This window comes from Rhinatrema bivittatum, chromosome 1 (assembly GCF_901001135.1).
Source record: "Rhinatrema bivittatum chromosome 1, aRhiBiv1.1, whole genome shotgun sequence".
Lineage (NCBI taxonomy): Eukaryota > Metazoa > Chordata > Amphibia > Gymnophiona > Rhinatrematidae > Rhinatrema > Rhinatrema bivittatum.
In genome coordinates, this window is record NC_042615.1 from 692,456,161 (window position 1) to 692,471,969 (window position 15,809).

At 40.6% G+C, this 15,809-nt stretch overlaps 1 protein-coding gene across 2 annotated transcripts in view; it reads left to right on the forward strand.

Annotated features, from left to right (window-relative positions):
• IQGAP2 (IQ motif containing GTPase activating protein 2) overlaps positions 1-15,809 on the forward strand; it is a 604,286-nt gene that overhangs the window by 499,707 nt on the left and 88,770 nt on the right. For both annotated transcript variants that reach the window (XM_029575244.1, XM_029575253.1), the window contains 5 exons: positions 1,881-2,105; positions 4,242-4,382; positions 6,982-7,066; positions 7,409-7,641; positions 12,199-12,331. In XM_029575244.1, the coding sequence (XP_029431104.1) occupies positions 1,881-2,105; positions 4,242-4,382; positions 6,982-7,066; positions 7,409-7,641; positions 12,199-12,331 (817 nt within the window). The remainder of the gene's footprint in view (positions 1-1,880; positions 2,106-4,241; positions 4,383-6,981; positions 7,067-7,408; positions 7,642-12,198; positions 12,332-15,809) is intronic.

Genomic DNA, 15,809 nt, shown 5'->3' on the forward strand with positions numbered 1-15,809 from the left:
CCTGGTTCTTCTGGAAGATCACTGGTATATTTGTTTTGGCATTTTGGTGATAATTAGACGTTTAAAGTTGTTCACAGTTTGTTACAGAAATACTGACAGGCTGGTGTTAGCACAGATGCATATTTTATTTTTTATTTATTTAAATTCTTTTATATACCGAAGTATAGCAGATTGCCTATAAGATTATATATATAATAAAGATATATAAGATTACATAAAGATTGCATATAAGAAGCAGCATCAGCGATTCGGTTGATCTGTCTCCATCTGCTGATCAGTTACACTTGTCTGGACTGGTTTGACTAGACTCAGAGGAAATTATCAAGTAAAAAGTAATTTCACCTTTTTGATTGAAGAGATTTTGATCAGACCAAAACTTTTTGAGGGGTGGGAGGGGGAGGTTGTTAGTAAAGTTCCATATATCCTGGCCTAGCAGAGAATGGTGTGTTTCTGTCTGTTATATAATGGTATACCCCTGCATATTTCTCAAAACTTCAGTAGTTTTCTAGGAATGTGCTTTTATTAGAAACAAAATTTCCTATTTCATTTTATTTTTAAAACAAAAGAAAAAGGAATGAAATTCCATTCATTTCTGTTTTAGTTTTAAAATAAACATTGCCCTCACACTGCAAAAAGCAAAACATCCCATCACTGTCCTGATCCCCAGATCCTCCTACTCGCACCAACCTCTTACTCCAGTTCTTCAGCCTTCCCAGGCCGCTCCTTCACCTGGTGTAAGAGTAGACAATGGCATCAGCTGACTTGAGATGGGCATAATTGTGAAAATGTGCTGTACATGAAAATGGCACCGGCTAACCCGAGTGCTGGAACCTGTTCTGTTTTGGTTTTTTCGCAGCAGGGCCTGACCCAACAATTTTTTTTGTTTGTTTTTTCTTTTTTTAATTTTTTTTTTCAAATAAATGAAACAAAACAAAATAAAAACAAATTCTTTGCACAGGCTCCACTAGTTTTTGTGTCCTGAATGTTTACTTCTTGCTCGTGGCATAAATGCTCATATTCGCTGGAAACTGCCTTGCTGTATTCTTTTGATGCTACAAAACTCCTACAGAATATAAAGGAGCTGAATCCTGATGATCAAGAAAGAGTAGACAATAACTCGAGGAAAAATAAAGCTTCTCAGTCATTGATGGGCAGTTTTGCTGCTGCACGTTTTATTGACATCCATGTATCTTTCTGGAGCCGAAACATTGAGAATGCCCCATTTGAAGGGAAAGACATTAAGTGACAAAAGACAGAGTCTGATTTTCAAAAGAATTTACATACTTAAAACTGGGTTTTGCATGTGATGTATAAATTCATTTTACCATGTATGTGGGCTTTTGAAAATTGCTACAATATATGTTGTTGAATTGTCAATGTTTTACCCACACTAAGTGTACTTAACATGGGTAAATGGCTTTTGAAAATTGCTATGTAATGGAGTAACCCCATTTTCCCCTTTGTTGTATGTTTAGGACCAGGCTAGAGGCCTGGTCCATCTTAAACCCATAGAGGGAGAGAGCTCTATGGGGCAGGAGAGAGGTCTGAGGGTGGGACCAGCTGGGAAACATAAGAGTGTAAGCCCAGCTGGGTTCAGGAGGCCCCTACGTCTCCAGGAGAGGCAGCTCTTATAAATCTATGCTGACCAAAAGCCCAGGGAGTGGGATGTGTACTGCAAAGGTAGGCAGTCATTTGTTTGAAATACTGTTCATATGAATAAACTGAAAGGTTTTTGAAAAAGGCTGGAGTCCCTGTGACTTTGTGCCTCCAGCCTGGGAAAACACCACGCAGTTTTCCACATGCTGCAATAGTATGTTAAATTTACATGCTTAACATCTTTTTAAAATTCTCCTGAAAGTGTGAATTTGTTTTAATCCTAGGTCTAAAGTAGACCAAATCCAGGATATTGTCACTGGTAACCCTACTGTCATAAAGATGGTTGTCAGCTTTAACCGAGGAGCCAGAGGACAAAACACCTTACGGCAGCTACTGGCTCCTGTTGTAAAGGAAATCATTGAAGATAAAGCTCTTATCATTAATACCAACCCTGTGGAAGTGTACAAGACATGGGTTAACCAGTGGGAAATGGCATCTGGAGAGGCCAGGTAAATTGGGACAAGCAATGTCATCCAGACCTAAAGTGCACGGCTTACACTTTATTCATTTTAAGAATTGCTGAATAGTATCCGGTGAGCAAGTTTTGATGTGATTCCTCGGAAGCTTTAGCCTCGAGCCCTTTTCAGCACTGGAAGAGAGGACTGGAGGCCACATTTCCTAGTGCTGCCCTCTGATGGCCTTCTAGTAGCAGGAGCTGAAAATACTAAATGCAGGCCTGTAACTTTAGTGTTGAAGGGATAGAAGTGCTTCCTTCTTCACAGGCCATGTTTGGTAAAGGAGTGCAAGTAACTGGTTAGCAAAGTCCCAGAATTGCAAATGATGACTCTCTGCTGTCCTATTCTCCCTCCCTCCCTCCTCTCAGACAGAAGTCTAGGGTTAGGGCAGCTTCCAGTTAGCTGTAGATAAGTAAAGGGGAGCTGTGCAGACAAAAGGAATACATGAAGCAAAATCTGAGAATGTGTTTTGGGTTTTTTTTATCCTACTTTCCAAAACGAAGAAGACTTGTCTGTCTTTGTGTTTGGTGGCTGCCATTTTTTTTGTTTTACTTTCTTTCCATGTTCTCCTTGTCCTTAGGTTTTAAAGAGCATCTGCCATGTATTTTTTAGTTATGACCAATACTCTAAGGAGTGAATTTTAAAAGTGTTGCTCACGTTAAAAGGCCCATATACACGAGTATTTGGGCTGCGCTCAAGCAACGTGTACTTTTAAAGCCACAAATTATACGTGTGTATATATGCGGGTGCGAGGAAAAGGAAAAGGGCAGGCCCAAACGTTCTGCATGAAAATTTGTATTTTAATTCTGCTGGCCACAGCATGTGGCAGCTTGTTAGCCGCATATATTTACTGCTCCTCCCCATGAGTTATAAATCTGCAGAAATCTCTTTTGAGGCCTAAGGTGGCAGGGTGAGGTCTAAGTGAACTTGGGGGTGGGGGGGGGGTAGGCTGAAAAACCCAGAGGAGTCTGGATGACCTCAAGATGGACTGGGCAAACTGGTAGACTAATTGGTAAAACTGGGAATGTCCTTCATGTGAGCACGTTTCAAAATCCGCCTACCTGCACACAGTAAAGCCAACAAAATCCTAAAGAAGAATCGTGAAGTACATTAGCTTGAGTAACTCCTTAAAAAAAAAAAAAAAAAAAATATATATATATATATATATATATAATATAAACTATAAATAAATAAATTAGGAGCACACGTACGAGCAGTGGGTGTATTTTAAATCATACGCGTTTCAAGCACGCATATGAAAGAAAATTCCAGCTTGCGCGTACATATGTGTGTATATGTGCACCCGTGTGCTTATTTTAAAGATACCATCTGAGTGAGCATTGTAATCATTCACTGTAAGAAGAGGTGATTTTGGAAAAAAGAATATTTTAGGTTGGTTTTTTCTTTTTAAATGAGGTTTTTTTTTAAATGTTTTTAAGCTGATGCCACAGAGGTGGGAACCTGGCTTCTGTGATTACAGCAACGCGCTTCCACTTATCGAGTTAGCTGCACAGGCGTATCTGCAGCAGCGTTCAAAACCACATTGAAATAGAAAAGACTGCAGAGAACAAGAAGTAATATGGTAGTTAGATCAATGGGCCAAGAAGCAGGAAAATAAGGGTTCAAATCTCATGGCCATTCCGTCTGACCTTCGGCAACTGAGTGTGGCAGAGAAGCGGGGAAACCAGGGTTGAAATCACAATGACACTCATTGTGACCTTGGGCAAGACACTTTTTTATCGCCTGTCATTTCGGATCAGGGACTTATTTGACCTGAATTATGAATAATGTGATAAGCCACCTTGAGCATTATTTGGAAAGGTGGGCTAAAAATCTGGAAAAAAAAATTTTAAACACTGTTTCCAACTCACAACCTTCTATGATAAATGATTATAGTGCTTGTTTACAGCAATATATTTTTACAAAAAATTATTTCCGTGGTAATCCTTTAAACAAAAAGCTACACAAGTTTTGAATTGTTTTTATTATGCTTGTGTTGCAATAAACTTATGGGGTTCGTTTACAATGATTAAGAGGTATATTTACCAGATAGGTTTTTTTCTTTGTTTGAAGAAGAAGTATAGCTCTATGTAGTCTGATGTGCACCTGGCTTTGTACGTTAATTTGCAGTAAACTACCCTACGATGTAACGACAGAAGAAGCCTTAACCCACTCAGAGGTGACAGGCAGACTGGAAGTTTCTATCCATAGTCTCCGGACTGTAACCGACAAAGTCCTCCTGTCGATATTTTCATCACTTGATATGGTTCCGTAAGTGTTGCGTTGTCATGAAGCTAGTATGTTGTGTATTGCGTTATATTATTACCATGATTTGTGTAGAGCATGTCACATCTGCAAAGCACTGTACAGAGCCATGTAATACAGTCCTTGCTCCTTGGAGCTTATCTGCCACTGCAGATAAGATATAGCACTACGAGACTTACTCAGCTCTGTGCAGACACACACGACACTCCCTGCGCCATGGCAGCTTACAGTTTAGGCAAAACACACAGAGAAGATACATAAGAGAATCTTTGATTATAGAAATGATTAAATCAAAAAGGGAAAGCCACGTCTCAGTCAAGGCAAGAAGATGGAGCCAATGTGAAGTAGAGAGGTCATGGATGGAGGCAAGTTTTGTTGGAAACAGAGCAGAGGTTTCCAAAGGGAACATGAGAATGGGAGAGAGGAAGGAGGAGTTAAGAGATAGGGTTTGAGGGATTAGCTTGCCGTTTTGTTTGAGGGAAGCCTTAAAGAGCTAGGATAGGGACTGATGTCCCCAGCTGAGGGGAGGAGACATGGCTGTGTGACATTGAGGATTAGTATGAGATGCTCTGAGGGGGGAAATAGTGATGACTTGCTGAGAAAAAGAAAATTCAGAGGTTCTAGCATGCACAGTTTGGAGGTTCTGTTATAGCCACCCAATCCCATACAGGCACCAGAACTAGAACACCACAAGTTCCAGCTTACTAACCTATTAATTTTCAGTCATTTAAAACCTGACTATTCATATGATTTCTTGCTTAGGCAAGTAATTGCTTACAGATTTCTGATGAACTCTAGAAAGTAGTGCCAGAACGTATTGCTAATTGCTTTTAAGGTCACTTATATGTTTACCATTCCTAAGCTGGATATGTAAAGCACTATTGCTTTTAATTTCCCAATTTCCAAAGCTTTCTGCTCAAAGCAAAATGTATGAACATTCAGCCTTAGGGGCTGATTCATTAAGGCTTTTCTCACATTCTGTGTCTCTGGGAAAAGACCTTAATGAATCAGGCCCTTAGTAAGTTACCTCTGTTTACAGTTTAGTTTATTTTAATGCCAGTGCTTTTTCTTTCTAGAAAGAAAGGTGTTGGTACTCAGATACAAGATTGGGGAAATCGAGGCAACTGCCTAGTGCCCTGCCCACCCACAGTAGCCCCTCTCCCTGAAACTGATTGCAGGGTACAGTCATGTTATGATCCTCCCCATCCTCCTTCCCGCAGACAGCCACAGTATTACATAAAATATTGAAAAAAAAGAAAAAAAATCTACTATAGTGCTAATAACAGTTCATTAAAATTGCAAGGCACAGAATGGTTAATAGTATGGACTCTTACTAATTTCTTGAGCTGTTCTATATTATCCCTGGTGCACGGTATGCACGGCTGGTGCCCCAACTCTATTGGCCAGTGTCCTGCAGCGAAAAGCTACTCTGCTCCCTAATCCACCCTCTCCCTTTGTCATTTCCCAGGGGCTAATGCAAGTACCAACAGAAAACCCTGTTTGATTCTCTGGATATACTGCATTTCTACACCAGACTAAAGCTGTTCACAGCAGGTGAACAGGGGGAGATGTCAAACTACAGAATAAAAAAGCCTCTACAAAAATGAGAGGAGGAGAAATATTGATTTCTGTGCCTTTTCTGGTTACTTTTAGATTGATTTAGCAGAGATTATCCCCGATAAGTAAATTGGTTACTTAGAAAACTGAGATTCCATCATATGAGTTATTGTTGCCGGTTGCATTAACATTGCAAAAGCGTTATTATGTGGTTAATGTGTAGGAATGCCTATGGTTTGTTCTTTCTCTCCTGGGCATTTGCCATTTTCCACATTGTTGAATGTCCCTTTGCTCCTTTGTGCCAATTTATCCCAATTATAATTGGACAACAATCCCCAGATGTTACTGATTCTCCTCTCACAGCAGCCGATTCATTCCTGCAGCGTTGGCTTGCGCCCGTGCAGGTTTCTCCAGGTGTGTTTCTGCTACACAATAAATATGGTGAGTTTGGAAGATACCATTTGGATGGGCTAACTTGTTACACTGCTTCTATTTTGTACCAAATTTAAAAATTCTTAATCAAGACTAAAGAAATCAGTGCTGATTGTGTATAGGACTTTAGTGTCCTATACACAATCAGCACTGATTTCTTTATAGGTGTATATATCTGTGTGTATAGGACTTTAGTGTCCTATACACACCTGGAGAAACCTGCACGGTTTCTCCAGGTGTGTATAGGACACAAATAAATAAATAATAAATAGTTTAAAAAATAAATAAAGGAACAAGACTCTAAATTAAGAGAGCAAGGTATATCACCTGTAGATTTCTTGTGATAATTGCTACCCTGAAGAAAAATATTGCCAGTCTTTCATTTAATATCCTCTTGAGTAGGAAGAAAGCCTGGTTGCTGAAATATTTTTCAGTAAAGGGCACTGGGTGTGTAAGTGTCTTAAATTGATCACTCACTACTATTAGACCTGTGCTATGTGCTATCCTAATTTTACCTGCTAACAAGCCTAACTAAACCCAGTTGATCTGAGGCTGTTCATTTAGATTCAAAGTTTTATCTTTTGCTGTTTTGCCTTGTCCTTTGTGTTGTGTCCAGTTATGGCATGAGATACGTAGCCAAAGTGCTGAAGAACTCGCTCCACGAAAAATTCCCTGATGCAACAGAAGATGAACTGTTAAAGGTAGCTGTTTGATTTCGTCTCGCCCAAGTATCTATCTGTGCATGTTGTGAATATTAAAAGACGAGGGATAGACCAGGAATTTCAGTGCCCTTGACTAAACCTTCTTCTGAAGGTCCCTGGCATTAGGAGATACCTTGCACCTGTTGGAGTGCATTTAGATCTGTTTAGCTTCTCCATCTTGAAATGCAGACATTTACATTTTTTTAATGACTTTTATCCTGAAAATGAGATTTCATGAAGGCGTAGGGATTTGGTAGATTACAAAATGGTTCCATTATTATCAACATGATGTACAAAATGTGTGGGTCTTAATCAAAATGAAAATGCTTCTCTTCCTTTTAGATTGTGGGGAATCTCCTGTACTACCGCTATTTGAACCCAGCTATTGTTGCTCCCGATGGTTTTGATATTATTGATATAACAGCCGGAGGCCAGATACACTCAGACCAGAGGAGGAACCTGGGCTCGGTGGCGAAAGTCCTGCAGCACGCTGCTTCCAACAAACTGTTTGAGGGTGAAAATGCACACTTAGCCTCTATGAACAGTTACTTAGCCCAGACTTACCAGAAATTCAGGTGAGAGATGCCCCTGCAGTACTGACGGACATATATTTGCAAGTCGAGGACTACATGCAGAATTAAAACTAAGATTTCTTGTTAAACCTGATCAAAGCACACGCCATGTTTAATCCCATTTCCAGAAACAAAAACTGTTGTGATGCGTAGTTGGAAAGAATGCCGATTACTGGACTCCGTGTCACTGAGCATCATGTATGCAAGATATTTAGAAAAATCGAGCGCTTATACATTTAAGCTGCTATGATAATTAACAAAATTACTTGGCACAAACCACTACAAAATTCTACACAAGTTAAAGTATTTTATTTTTTTTTTTTTTAGTGAGCCATGATTGCATCACACAAACAGTGGTACTTTCGCCACAAGGTCTGACATTAGTTTTCTTTGGGAAAATAGTTTAAAGGACAGCTGTTGTCCATTTCGGGATAGTTCTGATGATGACTAAGTATAACATTCAGAACCACAACTGCTCTTTCGGAGAACTGCTATATTCTGTTTTTCCTGGCAGCTTTAGTTCAGGAGAAAACAATGGAAGGAAATGGCCCCGTCATTGACATGCTGGTCACAAATGATAGGAAATATCGAGATCCGCCGTGCTGCCCACATCTCAGCAAAAACCTGCCTCTGCACTCCAAGACACTTTCCTGAGGCGACAAACTATAAATTGTGCATTTCCAATGGATCATAATGCTGTACTATTTATGACCAGTGACATATGTAAAACTCCATTCCCAGTCAAGCAGGGAAATCTTTCAATCTTTGCAGATAGGATTCAATAAATGATGGACCTAGATATAGATGTTACCACCATGAACATGCTCTATTAATAGGAGTGTCATAATTTATACAGGATATACCATACATACACAGCGAAAAATAGAGATACAAGTTCCTACTCATTGGAGCTTACAGTGTAGTCTAGACAGGCAGAACATGCAACAAAAAAACCCCAAAAAGGCTTTGAGTTAAAAATGTGATGACTTGCACTGGAATATGTGTAGTGCATATGATATTTATAATCTGTATCAGCTTGGGCTAACATTTTTTCTTCCTTTTTAATTTCTTTTCTTTTTTTTTTTTTTAAGTGAGGTATATTTTATTTTATATGTTAAATAAAAGCTAGGGCAGCAGCTATACATTTGCATCCAGTCTGCTAACGTGCATGAGGCTGGAGTGTTAGCATTCCTTCACTCCTGCCCTGCTCCCCACTCTCTTCCCAGCCAAGGTACTCGCACCCTGTTAGGCCTTACTTTAAATGTACCACCCCTCCTCATCACACAACCCAAGGAAACTCCTCCATGCCCCCGAACGCACGTGTAGTGGGCTTCTATCGTTCCCTCCCCCAAAGGGATCCTGCAGGACTCCCAGCCCCTGATGCTTATAGACCTGGGGCGTATGCAGTGGTATGTATAGGAGTTGTGTGCAGTGCGTGGGTATCTGAGTAGATGGGGAAGGATGATGGGGAAAGGAGTGAGTGGGTGGGTGTGTGTGCATGGTCCAGTCTATCCCTCTTACACACTCCTCCTCCTCATGCTCCCTTCCTTATTCCTCCTCTTTCTCCCTCCATCCCCACCATCTGTCAGAGCAACTCTGGATGCTGCCAGAGTGGTACAACTGTTCTGCTCCAGCCAGGTTTGGGGGGGATGGGAGTCAGGGGCCTGAAACTAGAGCTTTAATTTTAACCCAGAGGTCGGGGGGCACCTCAAGCCGCTTATAGCCAAGACATTTTTTGTTTTGTGAGGTTGGTGGAGGGCGGGAATGAGGAGAGAATTGGGTGCTATGCTTTGACTGCTTTTTAAGTATTTTGGGAGCTGGGGAAAGGGTAGGCTATTGGGCCTGCTGGCCCAAAAGCCCTGTTTTCATTTTGTTTTACTTAATGACTGTATTCTGAATATAGCCAGTTAAAATTAAAGTTACCCGGGTACACTTGGCCGGATAACATTAAGACTGCTCTGTACCATTGCCAGATTTATTCAGATTATTTAGCTGTGCCCGAGAATGCCCCCGATTTATCCAAATAATATTTTTTTTCTGGGTAATTTAATTACTGGCCAGGGTAAAATTAACTGATTAGAAGGGCAGGAAATTTTAAACTTTGGGATTTGTCCAAGTAATTAAAAATGTACCCAGACAAATTTCCTTTAATATGGATCGCCTAGCATTCATTGCGAATGTACAAGTAGCAAACAACCCTAGCGATTTTCAAAAGCCCATTTACCCATGTTAAGTGCACTTTACGTGGATAGGTACTACGGACAATTCAGCAGCATATACTGTAGCATTTTTCAAAAGCCCACTTACCATAGGCAAAGTGCACTTATGTGTAAAACCCAGTTTTAAGTGTCTAAATGCTTTTGACAATCATGCTGTTAGTGAATTGAGCAATTCCCGTTCAGAAGATCTGAAAAAAAATCATTATTATAGTGCTTTGGGAGGTTTTTGCCCATAATATCCTGAATTCTGCTGCTCAGCATGTGCCCAAAATTTAGAATAAGCCTGCATGAATACAGTATCCTTAATAGGGTCTCTCTTTCCCAGTTTGTAAACCATTTCAGATTGTTTGGTTTTTTTTATTTGTATGAATTTCATTTTTAAGATTTCCATCCACCACTCTTCTTTCCCTGCAATGCTTGAAACATTTAGCAGCACTAACAATTTTTACTTCTGGTCAGACTAGAGTGCAATATGAACTAGTGAACATCTTATAGCACTTCTCAGGAATAACTGCTGAGACCAAGTGGCTGAAGGCGAGGCAGAGAATCTCCTGTCCTTACTCCTCTGTGGTTTCAGTTCTCAGCTCTTGTTCCCAGTTCTTCCCAAACTTGGGCTGAGATTGCTCTCCCTCCCTTTTACTGCTTTATAAACCCAGTCCCAGCTGATCACTGCTCATGCTGTAGCTTTTACAAAGAAGGCCATGTGGATGGGAGACTGTGGACCCAGTGAGCCCAGCTCGCTCCAAACCCTCCATTTTTATGGTTAATTTAACAAGACAAAAAAAAAACTATACAGCCATTTATGCCATGCAGCAGTGCTAAGTCCCCTGCTACATGCACGCTTCACTTCCTGCTTCCTCTGAGGACTGGATTTTAGCTGATTGCAACGGTGAATACGCTGATGTGGGGAGGGCAGGTTTAGTACATTGGGCTCTGGAGTGGTGGGAGGAGGGGGGAGTCCCACATGCAGTGGCTTTCTCTGGATTTCAGGTTCCCCCGCAGCCATGTTTAAGGGCTTTGAGTTCCAGAAATGCATGTAGAACCACAAGCTCTTCATAGCCATGGGGTGGCTCGGGCTGCTGTGATATCAAATAACATCTGCTTGTGGTAAATTGACTGTGACAGTCGTTGAATATTGGTGATGGGGATGTTCACTTATTCATCACAAGTTTTTCCAATGTTTGTGGTCGTTAAGTATATCCCATTACTTCCCTCCCAAAGTGACATTGTTTATCCTTTGACCGCAGTGCTTATTGCAGTTGTAGTACATATTTATCACAAACAGGAAGTTTTCTAGTTTTGTGATTTGCTTCACAAATTTTGCCATGGTTTTTACATAAGAACATAAGAAATTGTCATGCTGGGTCAGACCAAGGGTCCATCAAGCCCAGCATCCTGTTTCCAACAGAGGCCAAACCAGGCCACAAGAACCTGGCAAGTACCCAAACACCAAGATCATCCCATGCCACTGATGCAATTAATAGCAGTGGCTATTCCCTAAGTAAAATTGATTAATAGCCGTTAATGGACTTCTCCTCCAAGAAATTATCCAAACCTTTTATGAACCCAGCTACACTAACTGCACCAACCACATCATCTGGCAACAAATTCCAGAGCTTTATTGTGTGTTGAGTGAAAGAATTTTCTCCGACTAGTCTTAAATGTGCTACTTGCTAACTTCATGGAATGCCCCCTAGTCCTTCTATTATTCGAAAGTGTAAATAACCGAGTCACATCTACTCGTTCAAGACCTCTCATGATCTTAAAGACCTCTATCATATCCCCCCTCAGCCGTCTCTTCTCCAAGCTGAACAGCCCTAACCTCTTCAGCCTTTCCTCACAGGGGAGCTGTTCCATCCCCTTTATCATTTTGGTTGCCTTTCTCTGTACCTTCTCCATCGCATCTCTTGTGGATTGAACAAAGATAGTCCCTGGAACAAGTGCAGGTGCCTCCTGCAGGTTGAGGGGAGTTACACTTCACCCTAATACTCTGCTGTCTTATTTGTTTGTGTTTTCTTAATATTTTTGCAGCTAGAGGGGGTCTTATTGTCTATGGAGGCACAATTGTTCCCCCTTGTTTGGTGGCTTCCCTAATAATATAAAATCCCAGACTTGGCTTATGAAGAGTAATGATGAGAAGAGGATTCTAAAGTAGGAGAGAACATAGTCAGAGAAAACATTATTTTAGGAGTCTAGGTTGTTTCCAGAGCATATAACACTCATACTGTACTAACATCCTGCTTCCTCTTTTTTACTCTGAGCCAAATATTAAAAGCATATACTTTTTATTTTGTCATTTAGATATGTAAATATTTATCATTTTTGCCTTGTTTTTCGCCAGGAAATTCTTCCAGGCAGCTTGTGAAGTTCCTGAACCAGAGGAAAAATTCAATATTGATGAATTTTCTGACTTGGTGACTCTTAGCAAACCTGTTATATACATCTCCATAGAGGAAATCATCAACACCCACTCGGTAAGTGCATGGCAGGTAACATGAAATGTAGAGATGTAGGAGTGGCCAGGTGAGTGACTTCGTCATTATACAGTGTATATGGTCTGTTTTACAGTAGAAGAGAGCCAATAACTCATCGTCCAGAAACTTGCAGTACTTTCACCCACGCGTGCTCACTGTTTTGCATGAACTGCACTATACTGTGCTTCTGTGGCCAGGAATGAATAAAGGGAGCCACAGGCTTTCAGCAGCATCCTAGCCAAAGGCCCTTTACTCCCATCCACATTCTATAATAATAAACATTAGTGAGCTGTTTGGACCCCTGATGACTGCTGCCATCCTCCTGTTAATCTATTACTGTCTCTGTCAGTTTGTAAACCCATTCACTTAGTTTATGTGAATTTCATGTTTAAGATTTCTATCAACCACTCTTCTTGGATTGTCTCCCCTGCTGAGGCCATGATTTCTTGGGCGCGCTCTTTGAGAATAGAAGTCTCTGCATGAGTCGTATCTAGTAGAACCCCAGTAAATATCTCCCATTGTCTCAGGTTACCCACTTAGGGGTGAATTTTAAGAGCAGTGGTTACATTAAAAGGCCCATAAACACAAGTTATATGGGCCAAACTCAACCAACATGTATTTTGAAAGCCACAAATGATGTGCATAGATACGACTGCACAAGATAAAGAAAAAAGGGGCGGAGTTGGTGTTTCAGGGCCATTCTGGGGCGAGTCCAGCGTGGAAATCCATATTTTAAATCCAACGGCCATAGTGCGCAGCAGCCTGTTAGTGGCCTATATTTACTTCTACTCTTGATGAGATGTAAGTCTGCATAAATCTCTTCTTAGGCCTAAAATAACTGTGTGAGGGGTCTGGGTAAACGGGGGAGTGCAGGCTGAAGAGCCATAGGGGTCTGAATGACACTCGAGATGGACTTGGCAAATTAGTGCACTGATGGGTAAAACTGTGGGAATATCGCACGAGCATGTTTTAAAGGAAGATATGCAAATTACATTTGCTCAAATAACCACTTAAAATTAAGAACACACAAATGTGTGAGGTAGGCGTATGTTAAATCATATGTTTATATATGCAGCAATTTCAGGGGGTGATGCCCATAAAAGGCAGCCAAAAAAATAAAGAACTGACTCGGGCAGGACCGGCAAAAATGGCAGCTATCCGAATTATCCCTAACAACTGAAAAGCAGGTTGTTAATACAAACAAATACCACACTTTGAAATGTCTGTATGCCAATGCCAGAAGTCTAAGAAGTAAGATGGGAGAGTTAGAGTGCATAGCAGCAAATGATGAGATTGACATAATTGGCATCACAGAGACTTGGTGGAAGGAGGATAACCAATGGGACAGTGCTATATCAGGGTTCAAATTATATTGCAGTGATAGGGAGGATCAACTTGGTGGGGGTGTGGCACGTTATATCCGGGAGGGTATAGAGTCCAACAGGATGAAGATCATACAAGAGACTAAATGCTCAGTAGAATATATATGGATAGAAATCCCATGTGTGTTGGGTAAGAGTATAATGATAGGAGTATACTACCGTCCACCTGGACAAAATGGTCAGACAGGTGATGAAATGCTAAGAGAAATCAGGGAGGCAAACCAATTTGGCAGTGTAATAATAATGGGAGATTTCAATTACCCCAATATTGACTGGGTAAATGTAACATCAGGACTTGCTAGAGACAAAAAGTTCCTGGATGTAATAAATGACTGCTTCATGGAGCAATTGGTTCAGGAACCAACAAGAGAGGGAGCTATTTTAGATTTAATTCTTAGTGGAACATAGGATTTGGTGAGAGAGATAATGGTGGTGGGGCCACTTGGCAACAGTGATCATAACATGATCAAATTTAAACTAATAACTGGAAGGGGAACAATAAGTAAATCTGCAGCTCAAACACTAAACTTTTAAAAAGGGAAACTTTGATAAAATGAGGAAAATAGAAAAAAACTGAAAGGTGCAGCTGCAAAGGTTAAAAGTGTTCAACAGGCATAGACATTGTTTAAAAATACAATCCTAGAGGCGCAGTCCATATGTATTCCACACATTAAGAAAGGTGGAAGGAAGGCAAAACGATTACCGTCATGGTTAAAGGTGAGCTGAAAGAGGCTATTTTAGCCAAAAAAATTCTTCAAAAATTGGAAGAAGGATCCATCTGAAGAAAATAGGATAAAACATAAGCATTGTCAAGATAAGTGTAAAACATTGATAAGACAGGCGAAGAGAGAATTTGAAATGAAGTTAGCCATAGAGGCAAAAACTCATAATAAATCCTTTTTAAAATATATCCGAAGCATATAACTAATAATTTTGGAAAAAATGTGATTGATTGTGGGGATTTCAATTGTGAAATTTTGAGTAAGGAATGGGGATGGAGCTTAAACACCCTGTAGTGATTTCTAATTGTAAAATGGCAGAACGAAGGTTAGGAAGGATAGAAAAAAAGGGGGTGAATGGTGGCCAAATTCTCAATACCGATTTTGTACTATAGGACTGGTAGATTGTATGGGAAGTAGGCTTCATACGAGACTTGAGGCATCTGATAATGTCTTCTCTTTGGATTTCTGTTTACTGAGTCCGTCATTGACTCCATACAGGCACTTATATCAGTGGGTCTCTATATGATCATAGGTTTCTTTTGTACTATTTAAAGTGTTTGTTTTCTTAGCAGTGCCCTCTTATTGTGATAATACTATATCTAAAACATATGTGCTGAGTCCTTGGAAGGTGCCCTGACATGGCCCGTGTTTCAATATTCTGCTTCGGGGAGCACATGCTGCTTTCCACTTCGGTTGATTGGTATCTGTAAAATGAAAAACGCCACCATTTTAAAGCATTAACTGTCCCTCACATACACCAATTAAATTCATTCAAACATAGTAGCGGACAGGTTGAGCCCTTGAAGCTCTTTGATAGATCATGCCATCCTATTTCCTAATTCAATCCTTTAGGTCGCACTAGAGTGAATATCCAAAATTGTTCCCGTGCATTAAGCATGGTCTCCAATTTGACTCCTTGCCACACTACTGCTACTGATTCTGTTACTGTCCATCACAGCTCATGGAAACTGTTCATGGTTAAGGCAATGTTGCATATCCGGGCGTGAATCTTTGCAGTCTTTATAAAGCTCCGTTGTTCTAGGAGTCGTCTACGTATTTTTTTACATCCAACAGGGCCAGATTTAAGAGGACATAGTTCATAGGCAAAGGACTTGGGGCAAGGGCTTCCCTCCTCCTCCTCCCTCTGGAAAGCCTGGGGAATCCAAGTCTTGGAGCACCATCAGGATTTGATGCCCAAGGAACATGCCTATGTTGTCTCTGCCTGAGAACAGTCCTGACGTTTGACATAGACTAGAGGAGAAGGCCACTGGATAATGTAAATTACAAATCTACACTTGCAGTCCATATACTTTTTTAATACCATTTGGCATATGGACCCGCTCATTTCCCACCAGGGCTTGTTCATATAGCTTG